Raw genomic sequence first — 21,798 nt, 5'->3', positions numbered from 1 at the left:
CGCACTCAAAGCGAACTTCCGCCAACACCGCGATGACGTCATATTTGCCGCGCGCACCTAAGCGAACTTGCGGACGCGTCGAGTATAAATCAACTGAGCGTGTGTGTGCGTTAGATACAGTGAAGACAGCGCGTTAGTTTAGAACTCTTCTAATTTTTATTTTTTAAACGTAGAGTGTGTTGATTTGTGCAATGATAACGTACCAGCAATGTAAATGATTTTTTACAAATATATTAGAATGAGTACATTACAATATAAATTTATTAGAACGAGTACATTATTATTTATGGGCTTAAAAACAAGATGCAAACAATCAGAATATTGTACCTGGTGGGGAGTGCACAATGTAAACATGAAACATATGCCATTACCTATATTGTACTGTGGTACAGTTACGGAGGCACTTCATAATGCAGAGGTCAGCTGCCTGCTATGCCAATAGTTAGAAATGGCACTATAGTATGCAGTGTTTAATAAACAGCTGTTTTACTAAATTCTGCTGAGGTGAAATTCAGTGCAGTCCTGTATCGTGATACGCATGGTATCGTGGCCTCTGTATCGTGATATGTATCGTATCATGACATTGCTGGTGATACACAGCCCTAGTGTTGTAACTGTGTTTGCATTGCTTCTATACATAGTATAGCAAATAAAATAAGCATGTAATTCAATTATGTTATGTTGTATTTCAAGAGTACATGCATCTATGAACAAACACATATTCTATGTACTGCAATAACAGCTGGGATCATTTGTAATGAACTGCATCCACTGTGTAAAAATAGGAGAAGCCTAATACATTTATACAAGAACAGCAGTCCAACTGATACAGTAATTTAACAGCAATTCAACTGATTCAATGTCCTATATACACTATCTTTTACACTATACCGTGAGAAAATCAAAGGGGGTTAACAGACAGAAAAAGCAGCACAACACTTTGGGTGCCCCCTAGTGGTAAAACACCTTCTCATTCACAAGAGCAGGGCACAATAAGAGGGAGAGAAAGGCTTTACATAAGAGTGGCTTAATATGTGATGAAAAAAATCACAGGTGATCATTCAAAAATGCTTATTCACTGTCAACAGAAAAATATTTTAATGCATACACAAAAAGATTAATCATCTTTATGTCTATTTTATTCTAGTTATATATATATTTTTAAATTAAGTAATTATTAACTGATTAATTAATTAATTATACAAATGTATTAAAAATTATATTATTAAATCACACATGAAAGTAAAGAAAAGCTTGAGTTTAGTGTCTGGTGTGCCACTAAAAATGTAATGTTTTCAGGATGTGGTCAGAAGTGAACATACATACATCCTATGTGAAGCACACACCCCACCCACAAACAGCTTACACACACACAAGATTCTACAAATAAAACAATGAGCACGAGTATCAGAAGACAACGAGTAAAGGAATCAGCATCATGTCTGTGCAAGGGGACTTCACAATCTATTCCTCAGGAGTCAATGATACAGGCAGTAATCAAAGGTACACTGATTTGCATCTTACACTTTCTCGCTGGAGGGATTACGGTAATAATTATTATTTTTGTTTCAGCAGCATATGCTTTACATTTCTGTTTTATCAGTTTCTGTTTATCAGTGATACTGGTCTTCATTAATAGGCTATTTAGTAAAAAGATGCCTTTAAAATACATTTAAAATATACCATATTTATGTTGTTTACATTCATTTGGAGATTCAATGTGAAATTATAAAAAATATATATATATTATATTAATATACGATTAATCGAGATTACAGAAAAATGTGCAAATAATTAGTTGTTTTTTAAATTGATTTTTTTTTTTTTACTTTTTTTATTGTAATGATATTTCACAATATAATTTTTTTTATAGTATTCAAATAAATGCATGTTTGGTGAGCATAAGAAACTTCAAAAACAATAAAATCTTAATGATCCCAAATTTTTGACCAGTTGTGTGTGTGTGTGTGTGTGTGTGTGTGTGTGTGTGTGAGAGAGAGAGAGAGTGAGTGTATAAATATATGCAGACTGCCCTACTGTGTAAAAGGAAAACTTAAGTCAGGATAAAAAAAATTGCTTATTTCTATTCAGAGATGAGAAGCTGTGAGTTTCTTGTTTTCATTTCCTTCTTTCTTTATTTCTGTAGCACATGCATGATAAAACCTGAAGAAAGCCATGAAACCATCTTGCCTTGGCTCTGTCTCACTTTGGCTGTCCTGGGCCTTCCAACCAATGGAATAGTCTTGGTGGATCTTTGGAGATCAGAGAGGACACCCACTATCATCTTCACTTTGAACATAATCATATCAGACCTGCTGATGTGCTGCAGTTTTTTCTTCAGAATAGCCTACTGCAAAGAAAACAGCAATTGGCAATCTGGAACTCCAGCCTGCAATGCAGCAGAGCTGATCATTTTCTCTTGCTTCTACATAAACCTCTATTGCAACATGTGCTTTCTTTTGTGGACCAGCATTAATCGCTATACCACAGTGGTAAAACCAGGCTATGCCTTATTTCAGGTCTTTAAACAAACACGGTCTTGTTGGATCCTCTGCTTTTCAACCTGGTTGATTGTCATTACTGTTGTGGGCGCTAGTATGGGGGTTAAACTGAGGCTACAAATTAATGGGACCTGCTTTGACCAAGTTGTCAATAGTTACGTTTTCTATCAAGATCAGTTCAATACTATCCACTGCTTAGGTGTGTCAGCATTCTTCTTCATTTTGTGCTTGATGTTGGTCAGCTATAGCCTGCTGGTCTTCCATCTGCAGAAGGTAAGGGGAGGAAGTCTAGTCGGTGTTGGATATGGGCCCGGAGGAGGTCTAAAGGTTCGCAGGAAGATCCTGGCCTCGGTCATAATGTTTGTACTCTGCTTCCTACCGTACCACGTGCAAAGGATCAACTTATTAACATCAGAGCATGAAAACTGTCAGGTAGAGTTCAGGATTAAAATGTGCACCATCTTCATTGCAGCTCTCAGCTGTTGCCTGCATCCCGTCCTCCAGCTGGTGTTCCGTTCGCGCTGCTGTCGGGCCAATCGCAACAACAGGGCCAAACCCAAACCTGACATCTCCAAAAGCCTGGACACACCTCAGATACATACTATAAATGTGACAGAACACACTGAAGAACCAAAGAAAAATTAAACTGAACTAAGCCACAAACCAACATAGTTTTGGAAAATTAGAGAGAAAAAAATGCTTTGCATTTCTGCTTTTCCTGTGTGATGCATGCGGTAAGCTGTGAAACATGCTAACCTCAGGGAACTGTGTTTTGCAATCATTACTGTTCGGCAGAAGCAAAACTTATGGCTAGTTTACATGGTAGCGTGGTACCTCAGCATACTAACATTTCAGTACTTTTTTCAATATACAGCACATACTACAACAGTCCTTACTAACTACGTTGAAGCGACTTTTTCTGTATTAATGCCAACTAAACTATTATTTCAGTAAGGCTTTGTGTTGATATTCTGCTATCTGCTTTTGTATTTATTAATTTATGTATTAAATATTGTGGCACATAATATATACTTTGCATAGTCAAATTGCATTCATTACAATTTAATGTTGTTCACAGACACCATTTTTCTCAAAGTAGGTTGTTTAAAATTTTCTCCAGAGATATCACCCACATTTCAAATGTTCAGAGGCTTAGCCATCAATCAGTTCCTCACATGTCACAAACTCAACACTTTATGGAACTTATTATTTGGTCATCTTTCTAGGGTATATAACAGAGTTATAAAGGCTGATCCTATCAATGCATTGTTTGGTGTGATGCCAGTGGGTCTGAACAAAGTAGAACAAGAGGTACCCCTCAACATGTTACTTGAAAGATGTCTGATTTTACAACACTGGATGTCTGAGCAGAGCTCAGATACATTCAAATTCTGCACAGAATTCTCTGTTATAAACAGATCAAACAGCACTGAGGTAATTCAGAAAACCAGAAGTAGTAACACCAACTATAATCATGGTGTTAACTATATTACTCATTTCAGAGTTTGTACAACCTTTTTAAGGAGGGAAATTCAAGCAATTTTCAGTGATTTTCAAGTATTTCACACAACTAGCCTATATCCAGCACTTTAAAGCTCTAAAAATTATTCATTTTAAATGTGATTTTTAGTTATTGTTAGTTTATTGTGGTAAACAAACACAAAAAATACATCAAATTACCACTATAACCAGTAGATGGCAGCAGAGGAGCATTTATTGGCTTATTAGTTGTTAATTTCTACTTTTTGCTTTATATTTTGATATTGTAAAATCACTATTATAGAATATCAAATCATCAAGAAATAAAAAAAATTCAACGTTTTGCACTTTTTTTGTGGATGAAGCAAGAAAAATCACAAAGTGCCTTAAAAAACAAACTTGAATCACACATAAAGCAAGAGTACTCCTTTTATAATTACTGAAGTTGTCAGTCAGTTCCGTATAATACTATAGAAGAATAATGGTACATTTAATAAGAGTAGAATAAATTTTTTTCCACATAAAATTGCAAATGTTACTGTTTTTAAAAAAAGTAATTTTTGTGTGCTTCCCAAATGTGTATTACCAAGGAATAAACGTGTAATATTATTAGAAAGTGCAGTTATTAATGCAAAACAATAATAATTTTATGATTAAATGATCTTTATTTTTAACACCCCCACACACCATGTGTATTGCGTAAGGAATAATAATCAATTATTGCGCTTATACTATGGTTACCACACCTTAAGACATCGATCAGATGATATATTTCAAGGCAATCATCCATTTTTTTTCCGTAAAACGCTCTTCTGTAGGGTTAATTTCTTACGCATCTCATCCAAAGCCTGCTTTGCTAATTCCAAAACGTCATTTTAGACTTAATAACGGAGGCTTGAGCCGTTGATGGCAGACTAATGCAGTTAATAATATAGTTATCAGAGAGAGAGAGAGAATAAGTGTGTGAATGGAAATAATCTTGTCGTTTTTATCATATTGTTTACTATATTTATTTGCTTGGCCAGTGTCGTTGTGGGTTTTGGTTATTTTGCTGTTGTAGGCTATAAAGACCTTTGAAATAACTGAAATAATTTGGTGAAGTGATATGGATATGTAATGCGGTCAAGACCTGACTGGAACTACATTAATCGTGCATTTCCCTGAAAATAATTGCCTTAAAACGTTCGTCAGTCAATCAGATTCAAGCATTCAACGGCCCCATAATATAACAAGAAATAAACTTGTAATATTATTAGAAACTGCAGTTATGAATGCAAAACAATACAACCCTCTACATTGCGAGTAAATCACTCGCATATGTGACTAAATCTTACTCTGGGCGACTAAATGATGTCTAATATTAGCCAATTGCTAATAAATTCTCAGATTTTACTCGCCAGTGTGTGGGCTGGAGGTTACGTATAAGTGTAGCACAGATATATTTTCACTCATATGCGCGCTACATGTAAACGATATTCTTTGTTGTATTTTGCTGTCAAAATAACGGAGCTCCTTTGGAATTCTTCAGCGTTTAAGAACAAACGGCAATCTCATTGGCTGGTGCTCACCTATTATCATTCGTTTTGATTTCAGCAAATCAGTTTTTACTAGCCAATGGCGATTCAATTGCCAAGGTGTCCGTAGAGGGCTGCAATAGTGATTTTTAATACCCCCAGCGCTACCAAATATGCTCCTGGTGCCACCCTATGTAGAAGATGTTAGTCTGGAGCCCTGCTGAGGCAGTGGCAACTTTTGATATGTGGATCATGGATTCGGGAAAGATTTTGCATTTGGAAGGGATTTGTTTTATTAAGGAAAAGAAAGAGCATGTCTTTTCGAGTATCATTTACTAATCTGATGGGTAAATTTGATGAATGTATTGGTGCATTACAGTGGCTGTACTGTTACTCAGATTACGCATACTTTTCTTTTGTTGTTGTTGTTGTTGTTTTCAATGTCACTGGCATGTTAACTCGTAACCACCCAGAGTTGTAATGAATGGCTGTTTCGACAAAAAACAACAACAACAATATAACAAATAGGGGGAAAACAGCTCTGTAATCCACATTCAGGTATTGTGTGCTAAAACTACAATAAATTATGTTTCTTTAAAAATTGCATTCATAAAATAAATCAATATAAGCATCAATGTGATTTTAACATTTGTTTTGTATAGTCCTTCAACAGCAATGTGTAGATTCAACCATAAGAGGTCGTGAGGAGACCATTAAAAATCCTTGATAGGTATTCAAGAGCAGATTTGACCGTTAAAAATCTTTTAAAAAGCAACTAGAAGTTTTACAAAAAGTCTAGATGATACTCAAATGTCTTGTCCAAAAAATACCCTAGGTTTTCCACCATGTACCAATTATTTTAACAATTCTATAAAAATTTGTTTATGAGCTACTTTGTGAAGCAATGATTAAATAACAAAAAGCAAATTTTAGTTTCACAGCAGTTCTACAATCGGGAGCCTTGCAAAAGAGAACTGAGCGTACATCACTCATGCTCAGACGTCACTTCCTTTAGACAGTCAGTCAAGGGAGGTGGTCCAAAACATAGCTACTTACAGATGCCTGTTACACATATCAGTGACTGCATTTGGAGAGGTAAGTGTATTACATTGCATATATTATGCATTATATTCTTACTCTGATATTGCTACACAAATAAGTCATTTAGAATTAAAACCAAATCACTGTAAAATATTTGTTTCAACTACTGATTTCTTTATTATAAAAAATCTAAAAGTCTATTTATCTTGGAAACTCTGGTGAATATTTAACATCAATTACTTGAGCTTCAGTTGTACTATGCCCATTAAGGCACTAACACAAAAACTTAAAAGTGAAAGCAAATTTTGAAGTATTTTTTTTTTTTATGAAAAGTACACATATCTTTAAATTAACGGATCAAATATTAGGATAAAGATAAGAAAAAGACAAAAAAAAAACAAGTATATAAAATTACAAAACTTTTGCTATTGTGGCTGCTGTGAAATGCTGTAAAAACTCAAGCACACTTTACTGCTGAAAACTATGTAGTAATGACTACAGAATATCTTCCAACATTATATATAGATATATATCTTAATATTTTTCAAATAGCTTAAAAATATCCTGTTTCCCTGATATAGCGCGTGGCTGCACGCTGAAAAAACTTATTGTGAAAGTGGTTTATCAGCTTCTGCAATTGGCTTTAAATATCGTTTACATTCCTGTAAATATTTTAAGTTACTTCTGTAAATACAGGAGACAGGAAGCACAGGTTTTTATTAGTATGTCATTTTCACTCACAGTATGTACTAACAGTAAATCTAGGGCTGTGCAAAAAAATCGAATGCGATTTTCATGCGCATCTCGTCAGTAAAGCCGCTCCTGTGATTAGTAGTAAATCTATCGCATTCGATTTTTTGCACAGCCCTAAGTAAAACCTTAATTTTAAGTCAAATTGTTGTATCCTTAACTAATTTTTAACAATAATATAACTATTTAAATATTTTCTACCCTTAGCTACTGGGAATATCTTTTTCTGAGATCTCAATGGCAAACGATTCACATGCTGAATCTTACCTGTGCCAAACATCCACTACAAACGTAGTTCTGCCCATTATCTACACCATTATGTCTATCACTGGCCTGCCAGGGAATGCTATTTCTCTCTGGGTGTTCATATGCAAAATTGCTGTCAAAACGTCCACTCACATCTACCTGATAAATCTAGGGATCTCAAACTTGCTGCTCTGCCTCACCATGCCATTACAGGCCATATACTACTCACTTGGGACCAAATGGCACCAGCACAGCACCATGTGCCGAATGGCAATAAATGGTCTAACTCCAGTGATCCACATCAACATCTGCATTGGCGTGATGATATTAAGCTGGGTGGCGCTCAGTCGCTTCACCTCGTTGATTCAACACTCCCATGCTGACCGTCCAAGCCGGTGGCTCAAAGTTCTACCAGGTGCCTTCCTCTGTCGAAAACAGCAAGTGAAACTGGCCTATGCTCTGTGCCTGGTCACCTGGGCCATCGTAACCATAGCGGTCATTTCCTTTGTGGTGCTGTACTCGACCAGGGAGGCTAGGAGTGTGGAGGACAGCGATGAAGTGTGTTACAGCGTAGCAGTGGAGGTTGGTGGGGAAGGATCTCATGTCTTCGCATTAGTGGCCGTTTCACTGTTCTTTGTCTTCTTCCTGTTGGTCTTATGCGCTTACATGGCAGTGATCAGGCACATCTGGAGGTCCAGGAGAAGCGCGGTCATCTCAGACAGCCAGCGAGTCTATGCAAGAGTATTTCGGAATATTGTTGTCATTATGGTGGTGCTGGTGGTCTGTCTCCTGCCACACCACATCTATAAAGCCATCTTCGTTCATATCGTCAACGAGCAGTCTTGGTCAGCATCACCACCAAAAGACGCTTGCCATCCACTATCCATGTATGTGGAGGTGAAGAGCATCCTGCTCTGTTTAGCAACTCTGCGATGTAGCACAGACCCCATCATGTACTTCCTGCTGGACAAGATGTTTCGTAACCATGCACTTAGTCTGCTGAGATTACGCGCTAGTGCAAATGACAGTCAGTCATCAAAGTCTAATGTGGGACAGTTATCTCAGGCAACAAGTGGGTGTCTTTAGACATTACTTGAGTGGATACTATACACGGAAATAAAGGAGTCTCATTGTGAGCGGTGTTTCCTAAATATTGTGTGGCCGCACACAAACATAAAGCGAGAAACTTCCTGAACCAGAGCTAAATAAACGTGCATCTCTTCAACTGGATTGTTTCCGCACGTCCATTGTTCTTCAGTATGGATTTGAAGCTGTGAGAACTCTTATGTGAAAGATGCAGTGCTAAGACATGCTTTATAAATGAGGATATGTGGAGAGGCACACAGTGGAACCCAATGTAAACAAGTATTTTGCAAGTTGCAAGTTGAAGTCCCAATAAAATCACCTGATGTTTTGAAAAGCAGCTACAAATCAGACTGATGCTTCCGTTCCCACACCGCTTTGAATCACTGGAGTACTTTGTGTAGCTTCAAAGACAGTTTATCAATCTCAGACCTTCCTTTTCTGGCCAAAATCTTAAGAGAAAATAGTTTTTACTTAACTGGAGTCATTTCTTGATGAAAATGATATATGTTAAGTATTTCAATCAGGTTTAAAAAAGCACCATAGTACAGAAACAGTGTTATTGAAAGTTTTCAATGACATTTTTTTGGCAACAGATTCTGGTAATGTGACGATACTTTTGCTTTTAGATCTTACTGCAGCGTTTGATACAATTGACCACCATATTCTTATCTCCCGTCTTGAAACATCTGCCGGCATCTCTGGAAATGCCTTAAATTGGATTAAGTCGTACCTTTTAAATAGAAGTTTTGCTGTTCGTATGGGTAAGTGTACATCAGCTTCAGCACCTTTATCATGTGGCATTGAGCAAGGTTCTGTTTCAGCACCACTTTCCTTTTCTCTTTATATGCTCCCGCTAGGTCTGATTTTGAATAAATACAGTGTGTCATTTCATTGCTACGCAGACAATATGCAATTGTATGTACCATTCGAGCCATACGACTCCACCGCCTTGGAAAAATTGTTGACCTGTTTTAATGAAGTCAAAGCATGGTTGTCTGCAAATTTTTTGAGCCTAAATGAATCGAAAACGGAATTGATTCTCTTTGGTCCTTCTAAACCTGGTGACAGTTGCAATTAAGCTGGGTCCTTTGAGCCTCTTTAGGAAACATCAGGTAAAAAATCTGGGTGTGATTTGCGATAGCGCGCTAAAATTTGACAAACAGATAAATGAAATCGTCAGAATGAGCTTTTTCAAATTGAGGTTGATCTATAAGATTAAGCCTTTTTATCCCAGAAAGATTTGGAAAAGGTTATTTATGCGTTTATCTTTTCGAGACTAGATTACTGCAACTCGTTATATTATGGTGCGCCAAATTAAATTTTAGATAGATTGCAGATGGTCCAAATTGCGGCTGCAAGAATGCTCACAGGCACTTGTAAATTAGATCATATCACCCCGGTGTTAAAATCATTGCATTGGTTGCCTGTTTCTTTTAGGATTAATTTTAAAATCCTATTACTTGTTTTTAAATCTCTACATGGTATAGCTCCATTGTATATTGCGGATCTAATTCAGGAGCAAAAGCCTACGAGATCTTTACGATCTCAGTCACAGAAACTTCTAGTTGTCCCTCGGTTGAAGATGAAATCTAGAGGGGATGGCGCTTTTGCAGTCGCCACCCCTAAACTATGGAACAGCTTGACGCTATATATTAGGGATTAGGGATGTAACGATTACCAGTTTGACGATAAATCATGATAAAACTCCCCACGCTTAGTATTACCGTTTCATCTTTTAATTATCATTAAAACCGTATTCAGCTCTAATTCAGTTTTTCCATAAGCGCCACCTGCTGTCAGCGAGTGGATTTACATAGACTTATATTTACATTCAGTCTGTGTGCAGTTTCTGTCTGGCCAAAAACGGACCGAATTTGCATGTTTGCAATTTGCAATTTGCCCTGCTGTAAATTTTGACCGTTTGATGAAAAACAAGCTTATGTGTATTCTACACATTTAAACAATTCAGATGTTATTTAGAATTATTTATGGAGCAGATAGAATACATATAATCATTTATTAATCAATTATCATTTTGACGTATCTTTTCTTTATTTAAAGGCTGAAATGTGAGGTTTACCTTTTATTAAACTTTTTCAAAGCTTTATTTGAACATTTACATTAGATATTTCAACATGCTATTAAACTGTTGTCAGTCAAGTTGTCATTTAAAATCCGAACATCATTGGTAATGTTATTGTTTTTAGTGATTATGCAAACAAAAAGTCATTTTATTTGTTGTTTGTTGATTTTTAAATTGAAACTTGGTTAAGTGATTTATGTGTCGGTACTTTTTTAACATCTCCAGCACATTTGAACAATACCGTGATAATACTGATAACCATGATAATTTTGGTCACTATAATCGTGATAAGAAATTTTCATACCGTTACATCCCTATTAGGGATGTACCGAAGCTCGGTGAGTTTAAAAGCCATCTGAAAACTTTTTTTTTTTTTTAAGATATTGTTCGATCACAGATATGTGTGAAGGTTGCTATCGTATTAAATGTGTCTTTTTGTCCTTATTTAGGATATATATAGACTGTTTCTTTTTACATATTTTTAAGTAGATATTTGGTTATGGTTTTTAAATGTTTTCCCTTCCTAAATGTTTTATTGTTTGTACAGCACTATGGTCAACTCTGTTGCTTTACTCAGTGCTTGAGAAATAATTTTGAAATTTGAATTTAAGTTTACGACACCAAAACCTGAAAATTCTGTCATAATTTACTAATTCTCCTGTCATTCTAAACATTAATGGCTTTCCCTCTTCTGTTGTCTCGGTTTTTTGTCCATTTTTTTGTCTTACACAAAGTCAGCATGAAATGGAAATTCACAAATTCTCCAATCATTTAGTCCACTTAAAACCTGCCTCTTTCTTACAATTGACTAGAAACTTGCATTCAGATGAGTCTCCATCCAATAACAAACCAACGATTTGAACCAAGTACCTGTAATACATTTTTCCTTCTTTGACAAGCTATTTAATTTGGATGTATGACATGGAAGAAAAGATATGTTGCTACTTCTGTTTCATCACAACTTTAGAAAGTCATACACATTTGGAATGACATGGGGGTGAGTAAATGACAACAGAATTCACTTTTTTTTTTTTTGTGAACTACAGTATACCTTTGACGGGATTTCTCACACATTTACAGCATGCCTTATTTTTACTTTTAATGACTGTACTCATATTTCAGGTTGTTTTTCAAACATATGTTATTGTTACAGGTCTTTGTCCATGCAGGGCAGCTTGTTTCCTTTTTTGTTACATTACAATTACTCACTTTCCTGTTACTTTTGATCAATATAATGCATCCTTTCAGCATTAATTTTTTTTCCAAAAAATACAAAAAAATTAAGAGGGAAGACTGACTTTTGTAGATTTCCATCATTGTGGTTTGAGACAAACCCAGGATTTGAGGTAAATTATGATTCACAGAACTTTGTCATCAAGATCATCTTTGTTCTAATAAGATCTGATTGCCCTGAGGCTGGTGATGGTAGATTTGCATTTCTCTGAGGCATCACACTCTGAAGTTGCAAATACCTCATTTTCTCTTGCAAATCACATATATAGTTTAAAGTCAGATACATAACACAAGTAAAATCTACAATACTGATACTACTCATTACACACTTTGTCTAAATTTTACCAAAGTGTAGGCATTTGTGTTTTTGTGTTTGCATTTATTGATCACAGTTCAGAGGTACACAGAATAAGTAATTAAACCAGAGATTGTTAAGTCTGATCAATGCAAAATATTATTGGTAGTGAAACATATTTTGAGCAGTAAAAATAAATGTAGCAAAGTTTTATTTTCATGTTAAATTTTTTAAATTGTTACATCTAATATTGAAGTGTTGTTACTGTACATGTTTGAGGTTTGTATTCAAAAGCCTGTTACATGTCTAACAAATTCAAATACTGAGAATAAAGTTTTCTTTATAAAAAACAAAAAAAAACAAACTATGTACATTTCTTCAATATAAGTAAACCAAATGTCCTGGCTTGATAATAAATTTCATTAGCATAGCAGAATATATGAAGATTTTTTTCCTGTAAGCGTGGGCGATTGTTGGGAGACATTATGTTTTCTATAGTCCTACAGTTATAGGTTGAGTTATAGGTTAGTTCAGCTATTAAGCAACTGATCGTCAGCACTTTATATTAGTTTCCCATTTAATTCCCTTCTATTGGACTTATCCAAGTGACTGCTGCAGAACGCACGCGAGAGAGAGACGAGGCAGCGCAGATCGCGCGTCTCATAAGTAAGTGGGAATTTACCATTCAAATACCATGTAACGACCATGTATAAAAATACCATTCAAATAAGCATGTAACGACCACAAACGGAGGAAAATAGTGGAGTAAAAGTACCGATACATCACTTAAAATGTACTCAAGTAAAAGTACACAATTTTTAAACTACTCAAAAAAGTACAATTACTGATAAAAACTACTTAATTACTGTAACGTGAGTATTTGTAATTCGTTACTTCACACCCCTGTTGACAGCTGAAGGCTATTTATGAGAAAAGAGAACAGCCCAGTTTATTCTTGCAGTGTGATGGTTGGATGGTACCATACAAGAGAAGGGGGAAGTTGCAAAAGTGTGAAAACTGCTAAGACATGTAAATGTGTAACAGAGGTTTCGTCATCTGATTGGTTGAACTATACAGGATTTCTGGGAGACGTGTCTGTCGCGTTCTTAAACATTCCGCCTGGAAACAAAGATGCCTTGTCGCCAAACCCCCTCATGTTAGAAGAAAGCTGTCGTGTTTACAACTGTGACAATGAGCGCTTATCAGGATCAACTAAGTGCTGGATTTTCAAAAGTATGTGAAATGTGTAAAGTTCGTGGCATAGACTCTTTAAAATATGTCCAAGAGATTTACACACTGGTCTGTTATTGTGGGGACATTTCCATGCCCCTAAACATGATGCGGCACAAAACGAAACATGATTAGTTGCTTTACCTGTCAGTCATATGGGCTCTTAGGTGGTCCTTAGCCATTCAAAGCGGCCAAGGTTCCCAGACCTTATGCTGTCAGTCTGAAGGTCTGGCTATGCGAGACTAGGGTTTGATATACCTTACAGTCATCTGAAGCACTAAGACACCACTGAGCCTACCTTCACATCCCGGTGAATGATGTTGTTGTCATGGCAGTACCGCAAAGCCTCTAGGATCTGTCTCATGTAGTGACTAAAACAGAAGGAGAGCAGAGAGGAAGATGAAAAAGAGAGAAACCCATATTAACTTCAAATTTTATTGGCCTTGTCTACCTGAATGGAAAGAAAATTGAACTAGGTTTGGAACTACATAATGGTGAATTAGGGATGCAGCGATTAACCGATTTTACTATTAATCGCGTTTTAAAATGTCACGGTTAATTAATCGTAAAGGCTCCGCTACACCGAGTGTTTCTGTTTCATGGAATGGAACTGTTGCAACTTGCGCAAAACAAAAATAAAGTTACATCATCGGTGTAGCAGCTTAAAGTGCCATGCTTATCAGAGACACGGAGGATACTACACACACTAGATTAACTATGACAGAGGGACCAAACAGCGAAGATTTATGTCCACCAAAGAAATGCCTGAAGTCGATAGTGTGAGAGCATTTTGGGTACACCAAGAATGACCAAGGCGTCAGTAGGCACGTTTCCATTACCCTTCAAACTCCGCAAATTGAAATTGCGAATTGAAAATACGCCAATATATCGCAAAAAAGTTTTTACGCTCGCATGAAGTGTTTTTTCAGGTAATGCGAAAAAGGAATAATTCGCAAAACTGCAATGGAAACGTTTTTTTTTTTTCCCCGCATTTACAGGTCACATGGCGTATGTAAAAAGTCATATGATAATTTTTCAATGTACTATAACCTCCAAGAAACACTTCATACGTGGCCGCTCTCCAGTATAAGGGGCTTTCCTACCATTAATGCTTAGACAATTTACACTGCACACGTCTGCGGTGCAGTGTGGCTCTGATACGGCCACTGAAGCTGATTGCGGCCACTCTAGTCAATGCTTGTGTTTATTCCAGCCGTGCCACACACGTTTCTGAAGTGGCTCTCAGTGCTGCTTCTGTAAAGATACACGCATACGCCTCCTTTGAATAAATATAGCAAAAATCCGTTAAAATCCCACCAAAATCCATTGCCATGACTTATTGCGAGAGGCAAAAGGTTACGTTTTAGTCGCATAACATTGGTTAATGGAAACTCCGTCATTTCGCAATACTTTTTTATCGACATTTATAAAATATCGGCAAAGTTTTGCGCAAATCTGTAATGGAAACGTGCCTATTGAAATATTGCCGTAAAAAAAGTTACTGCTAAAGGAGCGAATACATAAAGGATAATGAACGGCTAGCTGTGCATTAAACGATTTTAATCCATGACGTGAAGACAAGAACCACCCGATGCAAAGCTACGGCTTGTTAGCTCTAGCATTCTGCCCGCTTCAAATCAGACAGAGATGAAATAGTGCGGTAAGATCACATTTATTTGAATGAGTTAATTATAACATTTATTTGAATGAATTATTCAATCGATCTCTCTCTCTCTCAATTCAATTCAATTCAATATGTGCTTTATTGGCATGACAATTGTTACAATGTATTGCCAAAGCATAGTGTTTACATTGAATCTAGAACAGATATATATGCAACAAAAACATGCATGTATATATATTTAAAAAGTTAAACAAATTAACATTTTAGAATCATAGAATTCTACAAACAATTTATAATTCAATGTGGTGTGTGTGGTGTGTGTTTTTGTGTGTGTGTGTGTGATGTTGGTGTGTGTGTGTGTGTGTGTGTGTGTGTGGGCGCATCACTGATTTGTTGACTCCTCCCTCTTTTTGTGACAGGCATCAATGTATCTTGTGAAGAGGGTCGGTGATAGTGGACAGCCCTGCCTCACACCTCGCCCTTGAGTGAAGAATTCTGTGGGTTTATTTCCAATTTTAAATACATTTCCAAGTTTGAATACATTGTTTTTATGATATTGTATGTTTTACCCCCAATACCTGATTCTAGAAGTTTTGACAACAGACCTTCATGCCAAATTGAATCAAAGGCCTTTTGGAAATCTACAAAGCAAGCAAAAATTTTGGTTTTGTTTTGGTTAACGTATTTGTCGATCAGGGTGTGTAGGGTGAAGATGTGGTCTGTTGTTCTATAATTTGGTAAAAATCCAATCTGACTTTTGCTGAGGACACTGTGCTCTGTAAGGAAGTGTCTCTCTCTCTCTCTCTGAGAGAGAGAGAGAGAGAGAGAGAGAGAGAGAGGTGACAGTAGCGTGTGTGAATTACCTGCGTCTGCGCGTCTCTCTACAAACAATGAAGCTGTGAGTTTAATTACTTCAAAAACAGTTATTTTACCCCCTTGTTGCTGCTGAATTAAATGTAGCGATCCAGTATTTAAGCTATTTTATTAATAAAAGTCGCGAGGCAGCACTGACAACAAGTTTCTGTACTCTTTTTTTATTTTCTTTGTGCGCACAGCACGATCTCCGATCTCACAAACCAAAACAATAGACATGATTTTCTCAGGCCACATGTAAAATTAGATGAATTATTAAAAAGATTATTAAAATGAATATGTATGGATGAGAGTTCATGACAATAACAATTAATTCCCTCATTCGTAACAGTTTCCCCTGGGGGATAAATAAAGTTAATATTAGTCTTATATTAATAATAATACTTAATTAACATTGTGATTTACTAACCCTGTTAAACTATTATTCATTTTAAAGTCAAAAACCAACAAAATATTTTTTTCACCATGTTTCCAAGTTCTCTACCTCAGGTCCAAAAGAAATGTAGAAAGAATGCACAAACTAAATAATTTTGAGATCTATTTCCATTTGTTATTTTCAAAAGGGAAATACTGACATGGATGTTTACAGAGCAGAGGTCACTTTTTTTTTTAAATTCCAATGGGAGAGATGGACTTTTGTTTGTCTTCATTATTAATTGGTTACTGTGTTATTTCTGTTTCAAAAGGCAGCAATAAATAACACTGTAAAATCTTAAGAGTGTTCATGTGATTTTATACATTAGTAGTGTTGTGAAATTAATGAATGCATAATAATCGTGATAACCGTGAAACAGTGATTATTCCTCAGAATATAATCGTACCAACAAAATCTATAATTGTTGCATCCCTAATGGTGAATAATTTTCTTTTTGGGGGTTAACTATTGCTTTTAACATAGAAATCTCAGTATATAACTTTAAGAAGAGCACAGGAACAGGAAATGGATGAAATTGTCCTCAAAGGGGTTTACCTGGCTACTGCCTCACTGTAAACAAAACCAGCGTCTGCTCTCTTCACAATCTCAAAGCAGAGATCTGCTCCATCCATGCTGAAAGACAGAACAAGACAGGAAACTCATCAGCAATATAAAGTAAAATACTGGCACAATCAGTTTTAAAATCTAATTCTAATTTAACTTTACAAGAAATAAATATAAATCTAAGATACGAGCCAAAATCCCTGCATAGGTCTATATGGGTGATTCTCAAGAAATCTTAGTTAAAGATTTCAAATATGAATTTTTAAAAAATGTTTGTATCAACAAATTTCCGTTTCAAGCATTAAGAGCAAGGTCTGAAGTGTTGGTGAGCATAAATTTTAAAAAGTTGAACATATTTTCCAAAACAAGTTCTTAAAAATCTCATTACTGCAACAGTCTGAAAACGTCAATGCCATTAGGAAAGCTAATACATTTTCACTAGGGATGCACCGATACCACTTTTTCCAGTACTCGTGTTTATCAGCTCGCGCACATCAGCTATACAGGCGTTAATACTGAATGTTTAACGTTATATTCATTGCATACATATACTTAGTAGTAGACATCCTTAACTCCATTCTGCTGTATGTTGTTCTGTTGTCGGTGTTTCTTTGTCTGAATATGGCACTTATCACATGCTGTGTGGTATCGGCGCGTTTTAACGAGTACGAGTACGAGTACAGGAGCTCAGTATCGGTATCGGTGCATTCCTAATTTTCACATTTTTAAAAAAAAATTTATTTTCAATTATTTCTCTCATTACCACAACACCTTCTGCAATTTGCAAACTAATGTTTTTATTATTTTATTGAAAACTGACATATTTTCATGTGGCAAACCTGAAAGAACATCATGTATAGATTCTGCACATATATTTAAAAGCAAACTACAATTTTTCCATTTATTAAATAAACATTAAAAGAACAGTTTGCACACTACTACACCTGTGTGTAACTGTCTCAGACTTTTGTTACTGTTCTGTGCCCATCATCCGCTATTTCCGCCACTTAATCAAGCCACTCTTCTTTAAAGCATGATGACATTTTATTTCACGTCATTATGCTTGCATTAGCTCTTGTGTTGAGCTATTTTGTCCGCAGCCATTAAAGTATTCAATTTGTACAGCAACTGATTTGGCGCACATCATTCTCTCTCTATGAAACCTGTAAACCGCATTCACCGGTTCTATAGTGACACCAACTCTATAGCGGTTTGTCCGAGCATTGCAATTATTTCGCATTTCATTTATGTGTCTGTCCTGTGCGCGGCATATTATTTCTTCTTCGTGTTATGTTCATGCTTACAATGAACATAACATTATCGTCTGTTGGTGTGTGGACACTAATACTGTTATCGTTATAGTTATCAAACAGTTATTGTTCTTAGAACGGGCCTTTAGGGCCCAATGTCCTTAAGTGAAATAATATGACAACTGACTTGTGAGGGCATTTTATGTGTCCTCACTAGTTAAAAATATATAAAAAATATATTTTTATATTTAAATCTAATGATTTGCACAGGTTTCTGTGAGGGTTAGGTGTCAGGTTAGGACACAGAAAATATCATAAACCTGACATATATAACAGTGAAAGCCTATCAGTGTTCTCACTAATATAGTGAAACAAAACTGCTTTGCGAGGACTAAATATCTGCAAAATGTAGTGTATATTCACTTTTCAGGTCTCTACCACTACATTGTAAGGACATCCAGTTGTCCCCGTAAATCAAATGGCTAAATAAACATACAGCGTTTTATAAAAAATGTAAAATGGCTTTCTGTAAGGGTTGTGTTTTGGGGAAAATATCAGCTCAGTATAAAAATCATTACACCTATGGATAGTCATCATAATGATAGATGTACCAACATGTCTGTGTGTGTGCGAGCGTGCACATTTGTGTAGGCTTCTCAACACTGTAGAGTGTTTTTTTGCTAATTACTCTTGCTGTAACCTCCAACCCATAACCTCTCTCTCCTTCCTGGAGAGTTGGTGGAAATTTTTTCTCTGAAATTTGTCACCCTAGCCTTTCCTTAAGCTTTATTTTAGTCACTTGCTTTCGGTCTACAATGAAATAGGACATAAGGCAAAATATCAACAGTTATTAAATAACATTTAAATTAATAACTCATTATATACATTTTAAAATATGTCTGTACGATTGAATTCTCATTACCGAAAAAGTTCTCTCTATTGCAACTGGCCTTAAATTGTTGCAGTAAGTGAGAATGGTGATTTAGCCATTTTGTACTCAATGTACATAATCAGACATTAATGAAGTATATTGTTAATCTAATATTTTTCTAATTGAGGAAAACTGCCTGTTTCAGTAATAATAATCAATTTGTTGTGTACATGGTCTGACAAGGGAATTTTTAACTTTTAACTGGAAAAATATAAAGAGATCTGCCTACCTGGTTGCTATTTTGAAGGTTCTTCCATATTTATTTATTTTGTGAAAAGTTGTCTGTGAGGACCGAAATAAAATTATTGATTGATTGATTGATTGATGTGTTGCTTAATTCAAAATCAAGATTTTTATTTTGAAAAAAATAAATAAATAAATTGTGTGTGTAAACGGTCCTTAAAAAATGTTGCGGAGGATGAGAACATCAGTCATGGATGCTTAATTTTTCCACTATTGTATCACTATTATTATAAATGAATATTCAGTCTGTCATTTTTCTGTCATGTGAAAACATCTAGCAGAATATCCATTTACTTTTTTTCAGAATATATTCATTTTAATCTGTTTAAATTACAGCATAACATAAATTCAAAATAATTAATTGTTATGTTGAAATTACTCTTTGTGTGAGGCAGAGAACAGTAGCGCGTTAAATATCGCATGCGATTTATCGTGCAGCCCTAGTATAGTCTTTATTATAATGTTTTTTTATATTACTAAATTGCATGTTTAATATTTAAAATAATTAGTGCCATGGTGTTTTAATAGTTTAATGAAAATAACCCATATATTAAACTTTAAAAACTGTTTTCAAGAACTGTGATGATATTGTAATTTTGCTTCTCTGGTACTTGCCTATTATCTCTGAGCACAAATTGAACAATGAATTGTGGACTGGGTTAATTGTGGCCATTTTCAGAAATGAAAACTTACCAATGCTTTAACACCAAGACCATAACTGTGTTGTTTCCAGGGGCAGCAAAGACCCTGGTTTTGTGTTGGATCAGGTCTCTAAGGCCTTTAAAGAAAATCCCTTGAGAGGCAGCTGCGCTTCTCCAGATAAGAACTCACACTGCATGAAAGTTATTTGAGAAAAGTTCTGCACTTATGAACCTTTAGCATTTGAGGAATTAAAAAGCTCACCCTATACCACAAAACTGCTGAGAGAGTAACAGACACAGGCTACTCAGGACAGAGAACAGCATGTTCATGCATTTTTTTTTGAGATGCCAACTGCATTACAATATGCTTCAAAATAACCTTGAAGCAACACAAAACTCCTTTCACATACTACATACTAAAACCACAAGGATGTGTTGGACTTTCATTGCATTTGGGATTTTATGTGAATAAAGAATAATGGAATGATAAAACAAAAGTGCAGATTTGCTCAGAATGAAAGACTTACAATTCAAACACCATGTAGAGCATCCCATCAGAGCTGTAGGTCTCCAGAAGCTCTACTATGTGAGGATGTTTCAACATGTGGCAGATGCTCGCTTCCCTCTTCAGATCTACAGAAAGACAAAAAGGCTAATTTCAGTTTCAAATCAAGTCAAGTTTATTAAGATAGCTTTTCTTTTACAGTACATATTGCTTCATCCTTGAAGCCACTGAGAATTACTATGCTTAAAGGGGTGATGCTATTTTAAAGATCATTATTTTGTGTATTTGGTGTAACAGAATATGTTGACATGCTTTAATGTTCAAAAAACACATTATTTTTCAAATACTGTACATTATTGTAGGTCCTCTATGCCCCACCTCTCTCAAACACGTCGTTTTCAACAAAGCCCCCTCCTTTGACAAGCGCAGTCTGCTCTGATTGGCCAGCTGACCCAGTGCATTGTGATTGGCCGAACACCACAAGCATGCGTCGGAAATGTAACGCCCCTCACCATAATCGCGAGCTTCAGCTTTCAAAGTAAATATCAAGACAGTTAATAATGTCGTTAGTTTTACCATCAGTTCAAGCCCGAAAGGGCAACAGAGTCGCGTGACAGACACAGTGATGATGCAGTACACAAGCCGCGGTTAAGACAGCTGACGTGCTATGATTTCTGACAGGCAGTTCACTCTCCTGTGATGTGACCCTGTTCCCCTCACACACACACACACACACACTCACGATACGTTACTCTGCGCTGCGCAAAACTCCGCATTTGAACAGTCAATAGCAAATACTTAAACTAATAACAAAACAGTAGCTGATTCAGAAGCGCCAGATTGTCATAGCAAAGTCAAAATTGCCTCCTCTCCTAGGTTCACAAAACGGTCATCCATAAAATGCATTGCTGTTCTGTTGTAAGTAATCTTAAAGATTCCTAAATGCATCTACTTCCGGAAGGCCAAATAAAGTGCTTTTGCTTTCACACTGAAACACACAGCGTCTCCCTGACATGCTGCATCAACACTAACTGCGGTTACTGAAACCACGCCTTCTTTCTTTGCGTGAACATTTGGGCGCATTACGCAAATATTTCCACATAGTGACGTAGATATGTGGGGGCGTGTTAGAACGAGCCGTTTTAGGGGGGCGTGGCAGAGTCTTAACTTTGATAAAGAATATCTCTTTGGTTTTGAGACTTTAGTCTTTGCAACTTCAGGGATCTTATCTATGCACAATCAGCTTGTAACACTCCAAAGAGAAAGGAAAACTCGAAATCGCATCATATGACCC

The 21,798-nt window shown here is 36.1% G+C and overlaps 3 protein-coding genes across 10 annotated transcripts in view; 2 read left to right on the top strand and 1 right to left on the bottom strand.

Moving 5' to 3' along the window:
* The window catches only part of caska (calcium/calmodulin-dependent serine protein kinase a), a 258,155-nt gene that overhangs the window by 41,879 nt on the left and 194,478 nt on the right, over positions 1 to 21,798 (bottom strand). For all 8 annotated transcript variants that reach the window (XM_016574043.1, XM_016574044.1, XM_016574046.1 and 5 more), the window contains exons 3-5: positions 20,527 to 20,632; positions 16,926 to 17,003; positions 13,757 to 13,829 (exon numbers count right to left, since the gene is read on the bottom strand). In XM_016574043.1, the coding sequence (XP_016429529.1) occupies positions 13,757 to 13,829; positions 16,926 to 17,003; positions 20,527 to 20,632 (257 nt within the window). The remainder of the gene's footprint in view (positions 1 to 13,756; positions 13,830 to 16,925; positions 17,004 to 20,526; positions 20,633 to 21,798) is intronic.
* On the top strand, positions 1,381 to 3,602 carry LOC107756786 (cysteinyl leukotriene receptor 2). Its single transcript, XM_016574052.1, has 2 exons — positions 1,381 to 1,503; positions 2,147 to 3,602. The coding sequence occupies exons 1-2, from the start codon at positions 1,439 to 1,441 to the stop codon at positions 3,144 to 3,146; spliced, it is 1,065 nt and encodes a 354-aa protein (XP_016429538.1). The 5' UTR covers positions 1,381 to 1,438; the 3' UTR covers positions 3,147 to 3,602.
* LOC107756785 (probable G-protein coupled receptor 82) lies at positions 7,522 to 8,814 on the top strand. Its single transcript, XM_016574051.1, has one exon. The coding sequence runs from the start codon at positions 7,523 to 7,525 to the stop codon at positions 8,615 to 8,617; it is 1,095 nt and encodes a 364-aa protein (XP_016429537.1). The 5' UTR covers position 7,522; the 3' UTR covers positions 8,618 to 8,814.

This window comes from Sinocyclocheilus rhinocerous, unplaced genomic scaffold, assembly GCF_001515625.1.
Source record: "Sinocyclocheilus rhinocerous isolate Xijiao unplaced genomic scaffold, SAMN03320098_v1.1 scaffold382, whole genome shotgun sequence".
Lineage (NCBI taxonomy): Eukaryota > Metazoa > Chordata > Actinopteri > Cypriniformes > Cyprinidae > Sinocyclocheilus > Sinocyclocheilus rhinocerous.
Note: the sequence above shows the minus strand (reverse complement) of the source record. Positions and strands in the feature narration are given on the sequence as shown.

Coding starts and splice junctions, on each gene's coding strand:
- LOC107756786 (XM_016574052.1), top strand. CDS start 1,439: ATGTCTGTGCAAGGGGACTTCACAATCTATTCCTCAGGAGTCAATGAT. Junction 1,504..2,146: donor GATACAGGCAGTAATCAAAG/GTACACTGATTT, acceptor TTATTTCTGTAG/CACATGCATGATAAAACCTG.
- LOC107756785 (XM_016574051.1), top strand. CDS start 7,523: ATGGCAAACGATTCACATGCTGAATCTTACCTGTGCCAAACATCCACT.